Source organism: Beta vulgaris, chromosome 1, assembly GCF_026745355.1.
Source record: "Beta vulgaris subsp. vulgaris cultivar EL10 chromosome 1, EL10.2, whole genome shotgun sequence".
Taxonomy (NCBI): domain Eukaryota; kingdom Viridiplantae; phylum Streptophyta; class Magnoliopsida; order Caryophyllales; family Amaranthaceae; genus Beta; species Beta vulgaris.
Genome location: NC_079202.1, coordinates 28,510,012 through 28,529,145, shown reverse-complemented (window position 1 = coordinate 28,529,145; position 19,134 = coordinate 28,510,012). Strand labels below are relative to the sequence as shown.

The following is a 19,134-nucleotide window of genomic DNA, read 5'->3' as shown; positions in this document are numbered from 1 at the left end:
CCTGCCACATGTCACCCACCACTACGCCACCCCCTAAACCAACCCTCATCCCCTTCTAAACCACCCCTGAAACCACCTTTTCAACCGAACGCATCAACCACCACCACCGGCATCTTCTGTCTCTCCCCATCACCACCATTGCAGCAACACGCCGACCACCATCAATACCCAGAAAACAGAATTCTTCTTAGATCTCTAACCCAGAAAAATCAAATAATTTTCCTCCAATTTCACACATGAATCAGTCAATAAACCCTTAAAATCCCCCAAAGTAAGCAACCCAAATGCCAATTCGGACCCCAAGAACCCGTCAAATGAGCAGCCCTTGGTGGCGTCGGGTTGGTGGTGTCAGGTTCGAATTGGCACGAAGAACCCAGATACCAATTTCACACACGAAGAACCCGTGGTATTGAGGATGGTGGTGTGCCAATTGGTGGTGTCGGGTTGGTGGTGTTTTGGTGGTGGCGTCGGGTTGCTAGTGGTGTGGGGTTGGTTGGTTGAGTTGAGGAGATGGAGAGGGTGGTTGAGTTGAGGAGACAGAGAGAGATGGGTGGTTGAGAAGAGGGTGCGTAGGTTGATTAATTAATAGTTTTTAGGTTGGTAGATGACAAATTAATTAAGTGGTTGAGGGAATTAAGTTATAACATTTCTGTAAATAAAAGGAAAAAACTTTTCATTTTAAGCTATGTTGCACTTATTATGACATTTCCTAAAATGAAAAATGCTACACTTATTTAGAAACGGGGGAAGTAATAGTTTTTTTTTCTTTTGTTGACTTTTTTCCAGCTTTAAGAGTATGGATTTTGGTTTATTTGCTAGAGGTAATTTTTAGTACTGAATTTTAATCGAAAAATTAGAAACTTTTTTATGGATATGGTTATTTTTGTGATACTAATGTACCTTTGGATACGATTAAAAAAATATTAGGATAACATTACTTTTTAGGTGAAACTTTTTTTGAAGTATTTTCTTCTCAATTCATACATTGGTTACGAATTGCTACTTGGACTTGTAAAACTCATAAAACTATAAAGCATGGATTACAAGTATTTAAAGTATTCAAATTGCTTTGAAAAATTATAAATTTTGAACGATCGAAGCCTCATTTATCTTCACTTGAATTTCAAACCAAAATCTAAAAATTTGATTTTAAATTTGTTATGGTCCCATATAACCTAAACTAATGAATTTTCTCTCTCTTCATAATTCTCACCTCAGAAAATTACCCTTTACTCTTTGAAACTTCTTCTCTCTCCTAGCAGATGTACTACTGGACTTGGTAGCCGGAAAATTTTGTTCTTGCCGGAAGTAGAACTTGGACTTTGTAGCCGGGAAACTAAAAGGTCGGTTTAATATCACGATTTTTTTTCTTTTCTTTTTGTTTTAACTTTAAAGTCATGATATAGAAGTAAGTGTTACTAGATGAGAAAACACTCCAAAATTTTGTTCTAAAATTACATGCATCAACTTCAAAATTACACAGGGCCTTGCTTATCTAAGTTTCCCATTAAATATCAGGGTATTAAATCATCTAAACTAGCAGTAAGTTGGATACTCTGTTATTAAAAAAAAAAAAAAAGTTGGATACTGGGTATTACTCTATCGTGTTTACATTAAAATGGAGAAACTTCGAGGAGCTAATTACAAAAGCCGCTTGGCTTCCTATTTCAGTTAGAACCACCCAAAACCACTAATTGTAAGAAGTGGGGAGGTTCAAGAACTGCTGCTTCTGTAACAGTGATATACCAACGGAGGTAGCAATACAAGTATTTGGCTTTATCACACAGGAAAAGGTCGAGTGTGCGATACTTTGGCTCGTCCATCCATTAGAAGCAGGTTTGCCGACCATCAGGTCCGTTCCTAATTCAGGTTAGGCGACTCTTCCAAGAGGGTTTCAAGACTTTCCCTTATGCTTAAACTGAAAATCCGGTTGAGCCCGAATCTTACTTTCAACAAAGAAAAGGCAATGGTATTCTATGTGCTTTGTCTACATAATGTGTTTAATTTGTCGTCCTCGGAATCTTGAGGATTTCTGAAACTAATGATATGGTCCTTGAAGGAGGCTGCAGCTTTCTCCCTCTCGTGTAGGTTGCCCAATTTGTCATACACCATAGCCATCAAATAGTAAGCCTCTGCAGCCAGCTCATGATACTGCAGTATACAACATGTACTAAGTCATGTGCACTTCAGAAATCACTGCAGGTTTTCAAACCTATATGATGATTGTAACATATACTAAACCATCTGTACATTATATCTACTGATGCATGGGATTTAGAAAATCAAGCATATCTACAATCTATAAGCTTTTGAAACAAGAACTGTAACAAGAATATTGTCATAAGCTTTTGTTGAGTAAAAAGAATGCATAGGGGAAGAACTAAAAGCAACAGACAGTTTAATGAGACCACTACGAACCGTCATGCTTCAGAGTGGATAATAAGGTGAACTGTAAGAATACTCACCTCCAGAAGTTCAAGCTCCTCACAGGCTTCTTGTAAAGGGTTGAGTACAGCCTCTGGTGCTTGACCCACTTGGGACATGCAAAACCAAAATTAGCAACATCTAGTTACAGGTGAAGTAGCACATTAAGCAATGGGGGCGAAATTATCCCCATAAAACCAGCTTACAATCTGTTCCAAAAATTTTAACAGGAACACACTATTACGTCTCCAGCTAAATAGCCTTTGAAGTTTGAACTACCAGGTTCATATTCAAACATCAACTATCTCTATTATATAAGGCAACACATAGGGGACACCAAAAAATAGAAAAAGAAAAAAAAAATAGAGACATAACTAACTCTTTCATTTGAATGAAAAAAAAAGGGGGAAAGTAGGACATTTAAAGTAAACATCAATTTTTTGAAAAAACAAAATGTAAAGACGGTTTTTCTACTCCGTAAAAAAAAAAGACGTTTTTTACCCAATTAATTTTTTATTTTCTACTTCACATGCTATCGCACGCATTGCGTGCATGTAAGACTAGTACTATGCATATGAAAATTCTATATGCACTTGATGCTTGTTTCCCCTACTGTGCAGTCTTTACAAAAGTACATGAGTGTTACCAAGTAAAGAAGACAAAAAGACAGATAAGGAAATAGAGAGAGAGGTATGATACCTGAATAATTTGCATCAGAAAGATGACATTTAGCTTCTATAATGTGAGCCCGTGCACGGAGCTCGAGCCCCCCATGGCCAAGGATCATTGGGAAGATTCCATGAAGGAGAGACAGAGCTCTTTGTGCTTCACTTGGTCCAAAGGAAAGCCATAACTCAGCCAGTGTGAGGGTTGCAGATGCTTTAAGAAGGTCCAAGTTAAATGACTGGCAAAACAATATACTTGCCAATGCATAAGGAAGGCCGAGGGTAGCATTTCTTGATTTCTGTGATAGTAATTAAGAAAAAATATCAACTATATCCTTGTTTACATAGATAAGAGCATTTCCAGAGGAGCAGACACAGGAATAAATAAAGAAGAGGGGGACCAGTGGTCCACTGAAATCAAGCACACAAGAGGCAGGGGAACTCCAGTTATGAGTATATCTGGAAGGGGCATGGCCAGGAAAATCATAATAAATGTCTTGAGGATGCTACCAAACTCTCCATCGCTATTCATAAATTGTCTCAGAGTTGAGCATAAACAATGCCCAACCTTCCGGACAAAATCTACCACCAGGATGCCAGCAAAAAGCTTCAGTTAGCGTCTAGGCCGGTGGAAGGCTTAAAGAAGAGGGAAAGGGTCCTAACTCCCAAGTACTAACTCCTAACAGCATAAACAATATAGAACAGAGACAACATTCATAAGGGATAGCTATAGAGAGTCTTAGGGGTGTCCTGACTCCTGATAGCATAAACAATGCAGGGCAGACAGGAAATCTTCAAAATGGCAAACAATACATATCTTTGTAACAGATATAAATACAAAGACAAAATATATAATACCTTGTGGATTTCAGCAAGCAATAGTAGAACTGTTGCATTTTCTACTTGCAAATGGAACTTGTAGCATGTGCAAAAGAGGGACTGTGCAATTTGCGCTGCCTGCAGCAAATATGACATCTAGAGTTAGTTTCGCTCATGGTATTAAAAGCGCCTAAATCAGTTTGGTTCGCCGTATTAGAACGATTATCAACATTGGCAATCCGAATTTGCAGTTCAACACAGTGGGTTCTAATAAGCCAAAATTTCAACTGAACCGACCGTGACAAGGCAATTTCGCCGGCATTTCCGGTACCAAGACTACTTTTCATATCGTTTTTTCATACTTTTTTCAGATATTCCCACTTACCCATTGCTCCATACCATGAAATAACAATATTACAAACTAGGAAATATGACGTTGCAAATTTACAATTTATTACTATACTATCATTATATTGGGGTATGCTCAAAAACTAAAAACCACCTATAATGGACTGTAATAACAAATTGGTGGGAGAAATCACGACGCAGTCCGCATTGAATTATCCGTTCCGTTCTTGTGAAACCGCAAACTTTTTCGAGACCGTGACCGAAACTGTATATTCGAACCATGGTTTGGGTAAAATGTTGAAGGAAGTTAAAGATGAGAACAAGGAGAGGGAAGGGAGGAGAGGAGTAATAGATATGCAATTTCATCCCAAATATTTCCAAAAGCATTTAATACACTCTTGAAGAAAATTGGATCCCTCCATTCCTTTCCCTCCCTTTCCCCAACCTTATTATAAAAACTAGAGTGTTGACTTCCCCCCCCCCCCCCTCTTCTTCTTCTTGCCTCATTTAAACAAGCTCCTGGTGGCAGTAGTAAGTACTGAAACAGAACCATCATAATCAATGTCTGAAACTACAAGAAGTCAAAAACTCCAACCAAGCAGACACATAGAGCATCACGCTCAAAAAATATGATTCAATTCTCTATAGGGGCCAGAGGGAGGTGTACAAAAGAAATAGACCACAAGGATCTAGTATTTCTACTAAGTAATACGTTTGATATCCATTCAAGAACCAAAATACTGGTAAGCTGCAACAAAGGTACCAAGAAACCCCATAATAAAGCCGGTATCCACACCCCTTTAACACAGAGAGGTATAATAGCTTTAGAAAGTTACACACAAGAAAGTCATCAGCTCAAAGAAACCTACCTGAAAAGTCCTCAAGTTCATGGAAACTATCGCATCCATAAGGTCCAGTTAGATTAATGCCATCCACGTACTTCTTATTCAGGTACAGCCTTAGCTTTTAAGGCACCAAAATGCCACTGGTACGATGTATGATAAGTTATAATTGGATACATCTATACAGATTCAGAATTTATAACTTTTAAACAGTGTAAGGTCTGTTAGCTCTACCTTACTATGTATCTATTCCCACCATGACAAAGTAATACTCCACAGTTTAACAGACGAGTAGCCAATATATACCATTATTGATAAGATTTATCAGAGTGGTGGCTTAGCACCTTTGACAGTGAGAATACTTTTAAAAGCACCTATGACAGTGACAATACTTATAACAGCACCTTTGACATTGATCAAGACTTAAGTACCGATAAACCCATTCTAAATACAAGATAAAGACTGCTTAGTGGAAGGAAGAAAGAAGATTAAGACCTGGCTATACTGGTTTGCAGCTAGCAATGTTTGAGCTCGACGAAGGCTTGCTTCAGTCTTTAGATCTACATCAACACCAGTCACAGGGGAAGCCAAAGCACCAAGCTCATCACAAACTCGTTGAGCAAGCTTCAAATGACCTCTGTATAAGGGTTCCAATATAAGTGATGTTAGCCAAATTACCAGCTCAGAATTGAGTTTTTTGTCAGAAACGACCTTTTAAAAGTGCCATTTTGTCATAAACAACCTTATAAAATTTTTTTTGTGACAAACAACCTTTAAATGGGATTTTCTTGTCAGATGAGACCCTTCGACCATTTTCCGGCATTGACTTGATTTTTTCCGGCCAAGACTTGATTTTCCGACGAAGACTTTTTTTTTTACCCCCTTCACTCTCTTTTTCCCTCCAATTTCTTATTGCAAACCATTATCTCTCCTCTCTTTCACTTCCTTCCTTGACCCCTCATTCTCTCACGCATCATCTCTCTCGCCTTCTTCTTCTCTCTCCTCCACCTCGCTGAACAGTGCCACTGAACACCGCCATTGCTGCTCATCCTCTTTCCTTCTCTCCCAAATTTGTCGCCTCTGTTTTCTGTCTCCATCTTATTGTTAATGGCAACAAGCTTGTGGGGGGGGGGGGATTTTCTTAGGTTAGCAACATTGGAGGGCCATGGTTTCTTACTAGTTAATGGCAACAAGCTAATTTTTTTGTGCAACCATGGTGAAATGAGAGAAAAGAGATGAAATGACAAGTTCACAAGAGATTCAAACGGGGGATGACATTTGAAAGAGAGGAGAGAGAGAATGGTTTCTTTAGGTTTGAAATAGGGGACTCTTCCCTAGGCTTCCGGCCACTGCCGATGTGGTGGCTTCTTGTGCGAAGGAGAAGGCGAGAGGGTGAGGATGGAGGATGGAGAATGGGGGGGAGGATGGAGGATGGAGAATGGGGTGAGGCTGGAGGTTGGGGTGGGGTTAGGAGGAAGAAATTGGAGGGAAAAAGAGAGGGAAGAGGGTAAAAGAAAAAAGTCTTCGCCGGAAAAATCTAGTCAATGCCGGAAAATGGTCAATGGGTCTGATCTGACAAGAAAATCGCATTTAAAGGTTGTTTCTCACAAAAAAAAATTTATAAGGTTGTTTTTGACAAAATGACACTTTTAAAAGGTTGTTTCTGACAAAAAACCCCTCAGAATTTTTATTTTAGATTGATTGAAGTTTTTTATTATGTATCACTCAAATTTCACATGGATCCATGCCCACTTATTCCACAGAGGACAAACCTATGCAAGGCATGTTCGTGGAGAAGTTGAAGCTTCAATAGCGAGACTCGTGATTTTGAGATGACATGGAACTTCTCCTCTACAATTCTGAATGCGACATATGCTTCTGCATAAAATTATATACCATACATTCTAATCATGACTGTTTTTCATACGAACAAGTAATGTATTTTGACAACAAAAAAACACTATTAGAACAATTACCCGAACCCTAGAATCAGAAATTATATGGCACCCCGCACCACATGTATACTACAGTCAATTGAGCTTAATAAATGTTGACTGAAGAAATTTAAATGTGACCTCACCCCTGTAGCCCTTATAAGCAGCGAGTTGTTGAACAAGCTTCGCACAAGCCAAGGCAAGATTATCCAAGCTGATGCATCCCATAGGACATTGACAATAAACAACATAAGTAACTTCATGATGATATTTGCATACATAAACTTAACACCATCAGCTTGGGTGAAAGTAGGATAATTACCTTGAAGCATCAGCAAAGCAAGTGGCATAAACTAGGGCATTTATCCTGGCAAGCGAGTTGCTGATAATAAAAATTGTAGAAATATATTTCACAGGTCAAAAAAGTCAGTTCTGTAATCTTTCTGACAAATTACAAATTGCAACAAAGACAGATCCCCAAATTCATCCAAAGAGCAATATACATGAAAGCTATGTTGACAATTGACATAAAAGTGGATGAAATTCCCTCCACCTTAACCGTAAAGCATCAAAAACAATTTGTAAATATCTAATTCACATAAGAAGCTTCTCAATATAATAACTCACCATCCCTCTCAGAACACAAAAACCTCATCATGAAGTCACCAAAAGTAAAAACAAGTAAAAAAAATGCATTTCATTTCAGAGAGAATACAAAGCTTGGGAAAATACCGAAAAAGGATTGGAATGAGAGAGAGAGAGAAAAAAGAAACATGTGTGCTCGGTAAGTGATGAGAGTATGAAACATCATATATTCTAACCTGCCATACATTTCCCATGCTGTGGTGCGGAGTAAAAATGAAGAACCAAGTTGTTGCAGCACAGCCTTAGGTATTGAGCTCTGTTGAGCACAGAACTCAAATGTATTACAATCATTTCCTGAACCATTTTCTGAGTTTATCATTAGAGGACCCATCGGTTTATGCGGATTCTTAAGCCATGCAGTAGCAAAATCACCATCACGAGACATTGAAGAGCCTTCATTACTGAATTCACTGACCACATGGGAGCTCAACCTCAGCTCCTGGAGATAAAACATTATGGGAAAATGTTAAGAACTTTGTGCTTTGTGTTACTGTATAGAATTCTTGAAACTAAAGTTATTGCTAATTAGTATACCTGACAAACATCAGCTGGGCGTGTTCTAAGGTCAACAGATGCTTTGGGACCAAATGATAGCATAGGTCTTTGGACATGCTGCACATACATCAAAACAGCACCTAAGTAAATTGTGGCGAAACGGAATATAGTTTTACAGCATTCAAAATGTTGTCATCATCGACAAATCAAAAAGAAACTGTTGAGCTGGAAAGGAAGAGGCCTCAATAGTAGTTCCATGAAACTAGGACTAACTATAAGACGAAAATCCCCCAACATTTTTCAGAAAAAGAAAACTAGAAAACATACTAGAGTATGGAAGGACCTGGAAGAAACCAAACTAATCACACTCTATATAGTTGGATCACAATAGAACCTCGAGGACGAGAAATTAAAGGGCTTCTGACAAGTTTACCTTTGGACTTACCCTCTAAATAGGTTTCTTCTCATTTACCAATTCTATTCTCCATCTAAACATAGCCCAGCTCTACACTGGTCTCATCCAATTGAAAACAGAAAGAATTATGTACTTGGATCAGAGGGAGAGTATGAAGATTTGTTTAAGCCAATGAAAAAGTATTTTTTGCTTGCGAGGGACAACAGATAAAGTCAAATTATTAAAAAAATTCAACTCATGAGCCAAAAATTGAAGCTCAAAAGAGCACAAAAGAGAATGAATTATACACATAGGTCTAATTTCTTACCATCAAGTCAAATTAAGCCATTGCTAGATGGTTTGCAGACACTAATGGTGTCAGCTTCAGAACTTCAGATCTAGCAAGAGCTCTCTTAATAGAACATATAATTGTTGATGGATGGTTAAAGAAGAACCAATGCTAGGAGAATATGAAGATTTGTTTAAGCCAATGAAAAAAGTATTTTTTGCTTGCGAGGGACAACAGATAAAGTCAAATTATCAAAAAAATTCAACTCATGAGCCAAAAATTGAAGCTTGAAAGAGCATAAAACAGAACAAATTATACACATAGGTCTAATTTCTTACCATCAAGTCAAATTTAGCCATTGCTAGATGGTTTGCAGACACTAATGGTGTCAGCTTGAGAACTTCAGATCTAGCAAGAGCTCTTCTTAATAGAACATATAATTGTTGATGGATGGTTAAAGAAGAACCAATGCTGGTCATAGGTGAGTATGAGGATCCAAGTATTCTTGATGCGCTAGTTATACCAAATTGAGACAACAAGTTGCATATAACTGTCAAAGTATAAGCTAGGCATGCATCATTGCTGTGCTGCAAGAAAACAGAAAGTTCGCAAGGACAATAAAAATACAAGAAATATAATATTGAGACAGCAGTTTAAGAAACAGACTTGTTGCCATTGTAATTCAGTAACATATTATGCTCAGGAAATGCAGGAGTGATTTTGAATGACCAACAAGCAATTCACTAACATATTTGCACTCATTTTGTAGCATCTGCAAGCTTATTCTATTGACTACCATATGGTTAATTTGTTTGGGAAGAAGTGGTAATATATTTCACATGCTAGTGGGACAGAGAAGATGATTTTGCATCTCCTGGTCCACATGCTCTCAAGACTCTCTCTCTAGTATCTTTTATAGATTCACAGAGAGGTATAGTACTGTTTGAGTATTTTTGTATATATTTAATTTCTGGAGACCAGGCCATTCCTCATTTTAATTCCATTAATATTAACATATATCTTTTATCTAGATAGAATATTGGAGCATGACTGACTGAGATATTGGTTATATTGGGTCTGATCAAGCAAATAAATTACTTAGGCACTATGGTTTATTAGTTTTACAGACATCTTGCAGTGTACTCCCTCTGTCCCACAATATAACGTTGTTTCCATTTTAGTGGGTCAAACTTTAAATCTTTGACCAAATATTCTCATTAATATATATAGAAAGACATACTCATGTGGGATCTTGTCAGATTCGCTTCAATGTGTAGTTTCATAATATCAACTTTTCATATTTTTTATTGATAAGGAATTGAAGATATCCAAGGCCAAATGACCATCTTGAAGACCATGTAAAAAAGAAACAAGCACTAGATATGGGACGAAGGGCATATATAGTAAGAGAGGAATCCAATATTTTCAAAGACAAACAGGTAGAAGAAGTTGGGTAAGAATGAAGTGAACTTAATTGAATTAGTCAACAAATTCCTTTCAAACTTTGCAGCTCGTCCAATAGATTAAGAGAATAGCCTTGTGGTACTAATATCTTGTAAAGGCACTTTGTCATCTAGTGTCTACTTTCTGTCTTCTGACAAAATTGTGTTTTATCTTAGTCAAAAAAGTGTCCAGAAATCCCAGAATCTTAGTGAATTAGAGAGGACAAAGCAAACCCAGTAGGCTAGCAAATGCAGGCTGAGAAGTGCAGGAAAATTAGCATATAAATATAATTATAACTTAGACAAGGAGAAGTGATGTGTTACCTGTTGAGAAGCACGGACAGCTTCTGTTAAAGCCTGAAGATTTCCCAACAAGAATATGTAAACATATTTTCAAATGACGAAATGCTAACTAAAATCATGTGCTTATGACTTACAGATACTTACTTCTAGAGCTAGTTTAGGATGGCCAAAATGAACATGCATCATTCCACAGCATAACAAAGCAATTTCATATTTTCCAAAGCAGTTGCCATCAGTGGAAGATGAGCAAAGATCAAAACCCTCCATCCCTGCACTGCAGTTTCTCCACTTGTCATGTCAGTTCGCTTGTAGAAAAATCCAGGAAACCCCTTTATATATTTAGAAAACTTTCACACATTATCCCACTTCAGTTACAGTGATTAATTAAAAAAAAGGATAGCACATACTCGAAGGAATGCTCACTTTGACAGCAAAGTAACTACCTCCAGTGAATAACGACTATCCTGGTAAGCATTTTATGCATTTAGAGTTTACAGGAGCATGATTAATGCGCAGCTTTGAGCCAATGGCATGTTACCATAGAGAGAATGTCGAAAAGTCTTTATAAACAAAAGTGAGTGTAGCGAATGGTAGGCATAAATTAATTACTCAAGAGAGTCAAAGGTATTAGAAAAAGGATGTAGGACAATACAATCACTTTGAGATTGATGGACTACTAACTGAAAAATAATCACCTAGCAATTTATGAACTACATCTGCAACAAGCAAATAGCATGAATCTTGTACAAATTATTTCATACAGAAACAAAGCTTTTACTGACAAAATGATACTATCTTAAAGTGACGAATTGCTGGGTCTAAAATTTTGTTATAAGCTATAATAAATAATGAACAGGTCTTGACCAGCTGACCCCTCTTAAGATTAACTATACATAAATTTTGGAAAGTACATAAAAGATGTACTAATACAATTCTCATCTTATATACAACGTCATTTTCTACTGAATACAGTACCATGTTGTGAAACTTGTGGCCTCAAGACATCAGCCAAGAGGTGCCACTCCTACTTTGGATAAGCCTTTATACAACTTGCAATGTATATAAAATCTTATAGCAAACCAAGACATAATACTCCCAAAAAGACCTTTCCTCTTTTCATTTACAGGATTCTATATAGTTCTTCCTCCACTATTTACGAACCCTTTTCCCTCTTTTACCCTATTTTACCCTCCTTCACTGCACGACGTGGGTTTACTTGTTCATCAAATTACACTCATGTTTCTAACAATTTTCTCTCCCCACCTCAAAGTCGACAGAAAAAAATACTTTTACAATCTATAATAGCAAGGGAGGTCCTTATGAAACAAAAGGAGTATTAAGCTAATAAAGAATATACAGAAACTCTGTCATCTTAATTGGGCCTTGGGGAATAATTATTGTAGCTTTGACTACCCAACTTTGAAGGTTAAGTAAATAGCGACAGTGTAAAACAACAAGAATTTCAATCAAATTGCTGGTTAGGTAGCGTATGTAGAGGGTCTAGCAGTGACCACTAACAACATTTTCCCACACCCTTCTGCGAAAAATTTCATAATTTTTCACACTATTGCGTGTTAGTTTCACAGCATAAGATTGAAAAAATGTTCATAAAATTCACAAGGTGTCTTCTTTAGAATAGAGCTCATGATGCCATCCAGCTTACAACGGATCAGGCAATTCACTTGAATTATCTGAAACTTGTAACTTATACAGTTGCAACAGTACTTTTTTCCAACAGAAAGATATCACACTTCAGCAGCTCAATACTGACAAAGGGACAAAAAGTGCTATAGTATCCTATTTTTGCTGATATCCTCTTTCCTTTTCCTCTTGTTTTCCTCTTATTCCCATTCTGTTTGGCCTTTTTTATGAGTGTAATACCATCATGGTGTCTGTTATAAAGAAAGCAAGCCATTAAGCCACTAACATTCATAAAGTGTACACAGCACCATGCCACAGATAATTTTTCTTCTCCTACATATAACTCTCCTCTTTATCCCGCTAAGTGGAGCAAAAACTTTCTACATCCCACCAAAAGAAAACAACTTATTCAAATCCTTTAAAATTGCGGACACATCATCCTCCTAAAACAACTTTTTGCTGGTCCAAAAGTTTTCGACCTCCTCCATTTGAAGCTTCTTGCTTTTCTTTTATTTCTCCTTGTCTTAGGTGGGTTTGTCGTTCACATCAACCAACTTCAGTGCCACGGCAAGAAATAGAAATTCCGGTAAAAGAAGGCTAACATAGAGACTGAAGGTGAGAATAAGTTAACAGGAGCATTTTGAACCCAGAGAAGGCTTTGAGTGATTACCTATGATCAAAATAACGATGGAGATTCTCCAAAGCACCAGAATAATCATCATGATGCAGCATATTCAAGTAGCGCAAAAAATGGACCTGCAAACGGGTCAGAAAGCTATTAGCCTGAAATCAAGTCTTTGTATACAGCTTACGGCCGATGAGTCAGTATAACTTAAATATTCCCATCTCCAACATGGCCATAAAGAAGAAAGCAATTTACAACTTACACGATGTAGTTCAGGTGCCAATTTCTGCAGTTGCTTGAGAACAGACTCAAGAGTATTCAAAGGAAATGAACTTCCATGCCTGGAACATGCATAGTTCTTAGGTTTAACAAAATAAAATGAATGAATTGAAAGGCATGAAACCTCAAAAAATGCGTACTTTTCGATCTCATCAGCTTGCTGTAGCAAGTATCCATGAACTTGCCAATTTGAACGCAAATATATACCAGCATTGCCTTCAAGTGAATCCAATGCATCAATATCAGGAAGCATAAAGGGGCTTGATTCTCTGGCTTTAGCACCATGTTTTAGGTCTGCGGAAACCTCAACACCTATACTTGAAAACACCATTCACTTTATTAGCCACCATATGCTGTACTGTTAACTACAATCTACAATTCTTCGTTTCAAAATAGCTAATGACAAGTATACATCCAAATGAAGCAACTAAAAACCAGTTAAAAGTCCATGATCATTCAAGAGACTTGGCAGCATGGAATTAGAACTCGGCCATTTCATTACGTAATGCCCGTTATGTAACCTATTTTAAACTTGCCGTTCCGTGAAATGTCGTTTCATAATGTCATGATGAGAATCACAGCCTTGTCGCCTGCAATATCCGTTAGAATCATACTCCTAAATTTTAAGCTCCAACTATTTATTTCAGATTATATCCTAGTCAGCTAAATATAAAGAATAAGACAGAAAATGGTAGACGTTAGCAATTATACGTTTTAGAAGTCAATGTGGATATTTCACCCCCTTTTTTTGGACAAAGTCACAGCTTTGTCAAGTCCAATGACAGCTCTCCACAAATGGTTGCCATATTCTTCAAGTAGGAAACTAAGCAAATCCACCATCAGACCAGTATCTGCAGCTCTAGTGCTTTCTGTGTTCATCTACATAGAATCACAGCTACTACCCTGTCTGACAGCTCTCATGATATGGTCTTAGAAACAACAATAAATTGAGTAATTAATTAAGCTACCTTTATCACTTTATGACAATACTGGAGGCACAGCCCCATGTATAAAGATAGTCCTTGTAAAAAAAATCATGGGCCTGTGTACATCTTTGCACAAAGCCACCACTACAGAATGTACAAAAACGCCGCCAGTGAATATACCTTCAACCAGCTCATCAAGGACTTCTGGCACATGTAGATGAAAAGGAATTCCTTTACCAGCTCTTTTACTTGTTTCAGCTTCTTCAATAACTTCTTGACAAGCAATATTATCAAGGTCCATGTTCTCATATTCTGATAATCTCTCAGTTTCATCATTACAACCATCTAAACATGTCAAATCAAAAGACGGAGAACCAGAAAGTACTTCTTTGCAGTATGACTCAATATCTGACAGCAGATGGCATACTCCCTGCATAAGCAGAAGAAAAAAAGCACATTTAAATTGAACTATCAGACATTGTTCAAAGGCATGTTCCACAACCCTGCTGTCACTTTAATAACGCACAAAAGATATCTTGCTAAATGAGGGATAACATTAGAAGATAGGGAAAAAAAACTAATCAAACCATTATGATTTTTAACAACAAAAGGCACAAAGAGCATGCATGAGGCAATGAAAAAGCAACCACGAAGATACACAGGGAAAATTAAACAGAAGGCAAAAGGTTAGTTTTTGAATGTCTAATCACCAGATTAGAGGGCAGTTTTGGAGTGCAGAGCACCTATCAGTTTAAATTATAAAAGTAGATTAAAACATTTTCTTCAGCAAGGCACACATCGAATATGAATAATTAACTTTTGACGCATATTTTAATCATATATTACTATATTGGGTCCGAGTAATAACACGAAACTCATCAGTCACCAAAGATTTCCCAAAAGCTGATATGTCAAATAAGAACAAGAATTGTATCTCATTTTAACACATCTTCTCCCCATCCCTTTAAATACTCTCTTCCCTTTCTCTTCTAATAAACCCTCCAAGTATCCAACCTTTAATGGGTTCTCCTATCTTTTTTCTTCTACTCTTCTAATAATGATCTTACAATTTACATATGCCCATATTAACAATCCAACATTAACTTCAGTCTCATCTCTCTTCACCATCATCAACATCATCATTAGACATTAAAACCTAAATTTTTCTTGTAGTTTACAAACAAAATACTCATCATAGGAAGAAAAGAAATTTGGTTTGACACGTCTGGTACAATTGAAGAGATCCTTGCAAAAGCTCAAACTACGCTGATCCTCCAAAAATAATTGGTGGTGATGGTGGTGGTGGTGTTCACTTTTGAGTTTTGATAGTGGCGTTGCAGTGAGGGGAACAGGGAAGTTGATAGAAACGGTAAAGTGTGCGGTTCATGGGTTTAGCTTCATCGTGGAAGAGGAAGGACTAAAGATTAGAGAAAGGGAGATACAAGTGGAAGCAAAAAAACAAATAAATAAATGTCAAAAAAAGAACTATTTTCAATTGAAAACAGCTTAACGATTTAAAAATCAAAATTTGGAGACATCAGCTTTTGAACAAAATCTGCAAGTGTCAATGGACTTCATGTCATTGCTTGCAACCAACATAACCATTTGTGTTGTTTTAAAAAATCATCAAATGTTGTGCTGCTATCTGCACATGCACAATATTTAACTTATTTTTAGCAGTATTTCCTGAAGTAGAATATGAAACTCTTCATGTTGGCTGCTCAAGCTTGATAACCAATAAAGATCATTTAATACCTCAAATGATAGTACACTGAAAGTGAGTAGACATCGACGCATAAACATTCCAAGGTTGCTACTAGGGTCCAGACTAATTTGATCGTCTTCTAGAGTATTTGAGTCATCCCCCAGGATGCCTAAAAAGCATTGAACAAGAAAAACATAAATTTCACATTCATAATTCAAAATGGAACCATTTAACTACAAAATAGACAAAATAAAATCATGTGCTATGGAGAGTCTAATACTAAGCTGAAAATAACTCACCATGCAATTCACTGAAAATATTGAACAACTCATCAGGTGAAGATAATGATGATAATCTGTGAGTTAATCTCTGGTCAAGCAACCCACCAAGTTTCCTTAGCTGAGAGATAAGTTCATCTAGCTTTGGCTCCAAAATATTATCATAAGACTTGACAAAAGTTGTAGCACCATCAGTGACATGATCAGTGTTAATGTGTACGCTAAATAATAAATGAAAAATGTAAGATAAATTACTTATCAAAATCAGCAATAAACCAAACCTAGATATAATAAATTCTGAGTAACAAGGAACAAAGCATATTTTCTACGAAAAAATGGTGAAACATTGTAAATGGAAAAGCAACTGACGATGAGCAGTTGAGCACGCATACAAATATGAAGGATAAAATAGAAAAAGATGCAAGATTGTGAAACTTGAAAGATAATGCACTAATTGAAGGAAACAAATTCAAAAAAGAAACAATATGCAACCCACTCAAAATGGGCAGAAAGACACATAAAGAAGGTCAATCCAAGAGAACGGAAAAATAGATAAAATATCGTGCAGCCATCGAATTGAGGGAAAAGTACATAAAAAACCATGCCTATAAGATCATAAAAGAGATTCATGGTAGTGACACCAAGGCACAAGCCATTTATAGAACTTTTCAAATAGAATAAGTTATAAGTGATATAAGAGAAGCGCAAGATTAAAGACAAGATTCAAGGTTTCAAGCAAGAACAAGAACCTAAAGCCTGCTAGAAGAAGACATCCGTTCATTTCCTAATAAGAAAAAGATGATTATCTAAAACAAAAGAATTTCATTCATCTTCTAAAAACCTCGGCTACAATCACCCATGTCTAACACCAAAGTAAACCATTTGCAACAATCAACTTGAAATCCTCCCAAGATAGGGTTAACATTTACTCAAGTAACGTCCAAAACAAACTTATAAGAAGTGAACAACTTTGTTTAAACACTCCTACACTCCTACAGTGTAAAGGAGACAATTTTTAGATAAGCTAATCTTCAACTAACAACCCCTTTCTAGCCTTTCATCAACGAATTGAACACAAGACAACACCTATTTTCCAGTTACGACTCTAGCAAACTGCAACAGCTTAGTATCAATGGCATTTTTCGTTTGTTCCTGTTATTTTAGTTAGATAAGAGATTTAAAAAGGAAAACTAAGGTGGAAAAGAGGTTTTCATTCCTTTGTAAACATTTTCCTCCACTCTCTCATTCCCAACAAAGTCTCACTAGGAATCACTTTTTGTTTATGCTACGTTTTAAGCGATCCCTTTAGCTCATATAGTAATATAAGACAGTCTTTTTGTAGAACAACTAAAAAGAAAGCGAAGCGAAAAAAGAGAAGTTTTCAGAAGTATTACCTTAATCAAAGCGACCAAGAACAAACCGAACGAATTGTGGTGGGATACTGAAGAGAAAAGCTCAGGAAGAAAGAAAGGACCAGGAGTTGCATAGATTTGAATTAAAATGCAAACTGACACTTTATGCGGTGTTAGTGTGAATGAATTTCGTTGATGATTCAACATACCCGCCATTGATTTTTGAGCTTCAGTTTTTAGTGTATCAGCAATTTCGCGTTTCTGTGCAATCTCTCTCTCTCTTCAATGTGTGCGAGAATTCAAACACTAATTCGAGACTTCAGAAGCCCTAACCATCTGAGTTTCAAGAGAGGATTGGCGCGACTTGATCAATTTTAAAAAGCAAGTTTATTGGAGCAAAGAGTAAGATCAACCTCAATAGTTAGCTAAAATGATAGCTAATTGCCTAATTCTGTTCTTAGCCCACTTCTCTTTAGTGATTTTGTTGGAAATTTTGAAAAAATTAAATATATTTTGTTAATTAATATTTAGTTTTCAAAATATTTAGTGGTCCATTTTATGTGGATAGTTATCCATGATCAAGGAACTCCTCATGATTCTCTCCCCACTTCTGTTAACCACTCATAACGTTCACCATTTTCTTAGGGCTCTGTGATGGCAAGACTCTAATATAAAAATACGTGTTTTATTATGAAAATAAAGGTCACTAAATATACTCTCTAAAAAATAAAAGAACACCATCTATACAGAGAGAGTGAGGCTTTGGTACCGAATTCAGAAAAACACAATCAATTGGGTACACTAGTTCGCGCAAGAAGAAGCAGACAACAAGTTAGCAATGGCTGGAGGTAATTCTCATCTACTTTAAAGCTTCCCGCCATGCAATTCATGTTCAATTCAGATTATTTATGAACATGTTAAGTATAATTATTTACATTTGGTATCAGAGTCGTGTTTTCCTCTGCCTTGCTTTCCATTAACAGTCTGCATATATTAATTGTGTTGCGTATTTGTTAAATCGGTGGGCTTTTGATTGGATTTTTTTTTGAATTGAGTTCGAGAGGCCTTTGCGTCTTTTTGATGTACTTGTATGATTGTTTTCCAACTTTCTTTTGACGTCAATATTTTATGTTTCCTTATAGCCCTATTCATATGCAACAGCAATGAGACCATGAAACTGATGACTTGAAGTCAAAACATGATTTTTATTCGTTTTCCTTCTTATTATGCCCTGTGAATGTTATTGTGACTTTTTGGATACTAATTGTGTTGCTTTAATATTGGTCCCTGAGCCCTGAGTATTATATAGTATTGTTTTGTTTTCTTCTCATATTGACTTCTGGAGTTTATTGATATTCCTTTTTGGCGAATTGCTCCTTATATTGTAACTGTTACTATATTTAATTATATTGTACTTTTGGCATTTTACCTTGAATGGTTTGGAGTATAAATGAATTTAGGCTCTACGGTCATTATAATACTATGTTGTTTTAGAATAAAATAAAATTTGGAGATTTAGACCAATTCAGTTTTCGGCCAAAGATAATTTATATACATTGTGTTTAGTATATAAAATCAAGTAAAAGTTGAGTGGTTCAAAATTTTATTAGTTGGGGAGTAGCCATGGCACCTCTAATTATTAAAATTTTGTTTTTGGAATCACATGTGGATATTAGATTTTTGTTGTAATTAATTATATATGATAGAATAAAACTTACCCACAAGAAT

General features: G+C 36.5%; 1 protein-coding gene across 3 annotated transcripts; it reads right to left on the bottom strand.

Annotated features, from left to right (window-relative positions):
• Positions 1-1,403: 1,403 nt before the first annotated feature.
• On the bottom strand, positions 1,404-17,858 carry LOC104884426 (anaphase-promoting complex subunit 5). Of its 3 annotated transcripts, none has more exons than XM_010669069.4 (20): positions 17,449-17,858; positions 16,076-16,223; positions 15,827-15,945; positions 14,252-14,501; positions 13,286-13,457; positions 13,129-13,207; positions 12,912-12,997; positions 10,745-10,874; positions 10,622-10,654; positions 9,194-9,442; positions 8,212-8,289; positions 7,854-8,116; positions 7,355-7,414; positions 7,179-7,246; positions 6,871-6,976; positions 5,594-5,735; positions 3,948-4,046; positions 3,124-3,388; positions 2,466-2,533; positions 1,404-2,151 (listed from the first exon to the last, which is right to left on the bottom strand). In XM_010669069.4, exons 1-20 carry the CDS (start codon positions 17,620-17,622, stop codon positions 1,975-1,977), a joined length of 2,766 nt encoding a protein of 921 aa, XP_010667371.1. In that variant the 5' UTR covers positions 17,623-17,858; the 3' UTR covers positions 1,404-1,974. The 3 variants fall into 3 exon arrangements, with proteins under 3 accessions (XP_010667371.1, XP_048500875.1, XP_048500878.1); XM_048644918.2 differs by having other exon boundaries at positions 16,076-16,275; positions 17,449-17,587; XM_048644921.1 differs by lacking the exons at positions 16,076-16,223; positions 17,449-17,858 and having other exon boundaries at positions 14,252-15,716.
• Between the last annotated feature and the right edge of the window lie 1,276 nt (positions 17,859-19,134).

What these genes read in the sequence shown, in the direction of transcription:
- LOC104884426 (XM_010669069.4), bottom strand. Translation starts at nt 17,622, where the DNA reads ATGGCGGGTATGTTGAATCATCAACGAAATTCATTCACACTAACACCG. An exon ending in TATTTTCAGTGAATTGCATG is followed by an intron (nt 15,946 to 16,075) that starts GTGAGTTATTTT and finishes AATGCTTTTTAG; the next exon opens with GCATCCTGGGGGATGACTCA. An exon ending in CACGAACATGCCTTGCATAG is followed by an intron (nt 5,736 to 6,870) that starts GTTTGTCCTCTG and finishes ACCCTTATACAG; the next exon opens with AGGTCATTTGAAGCTTGCTC.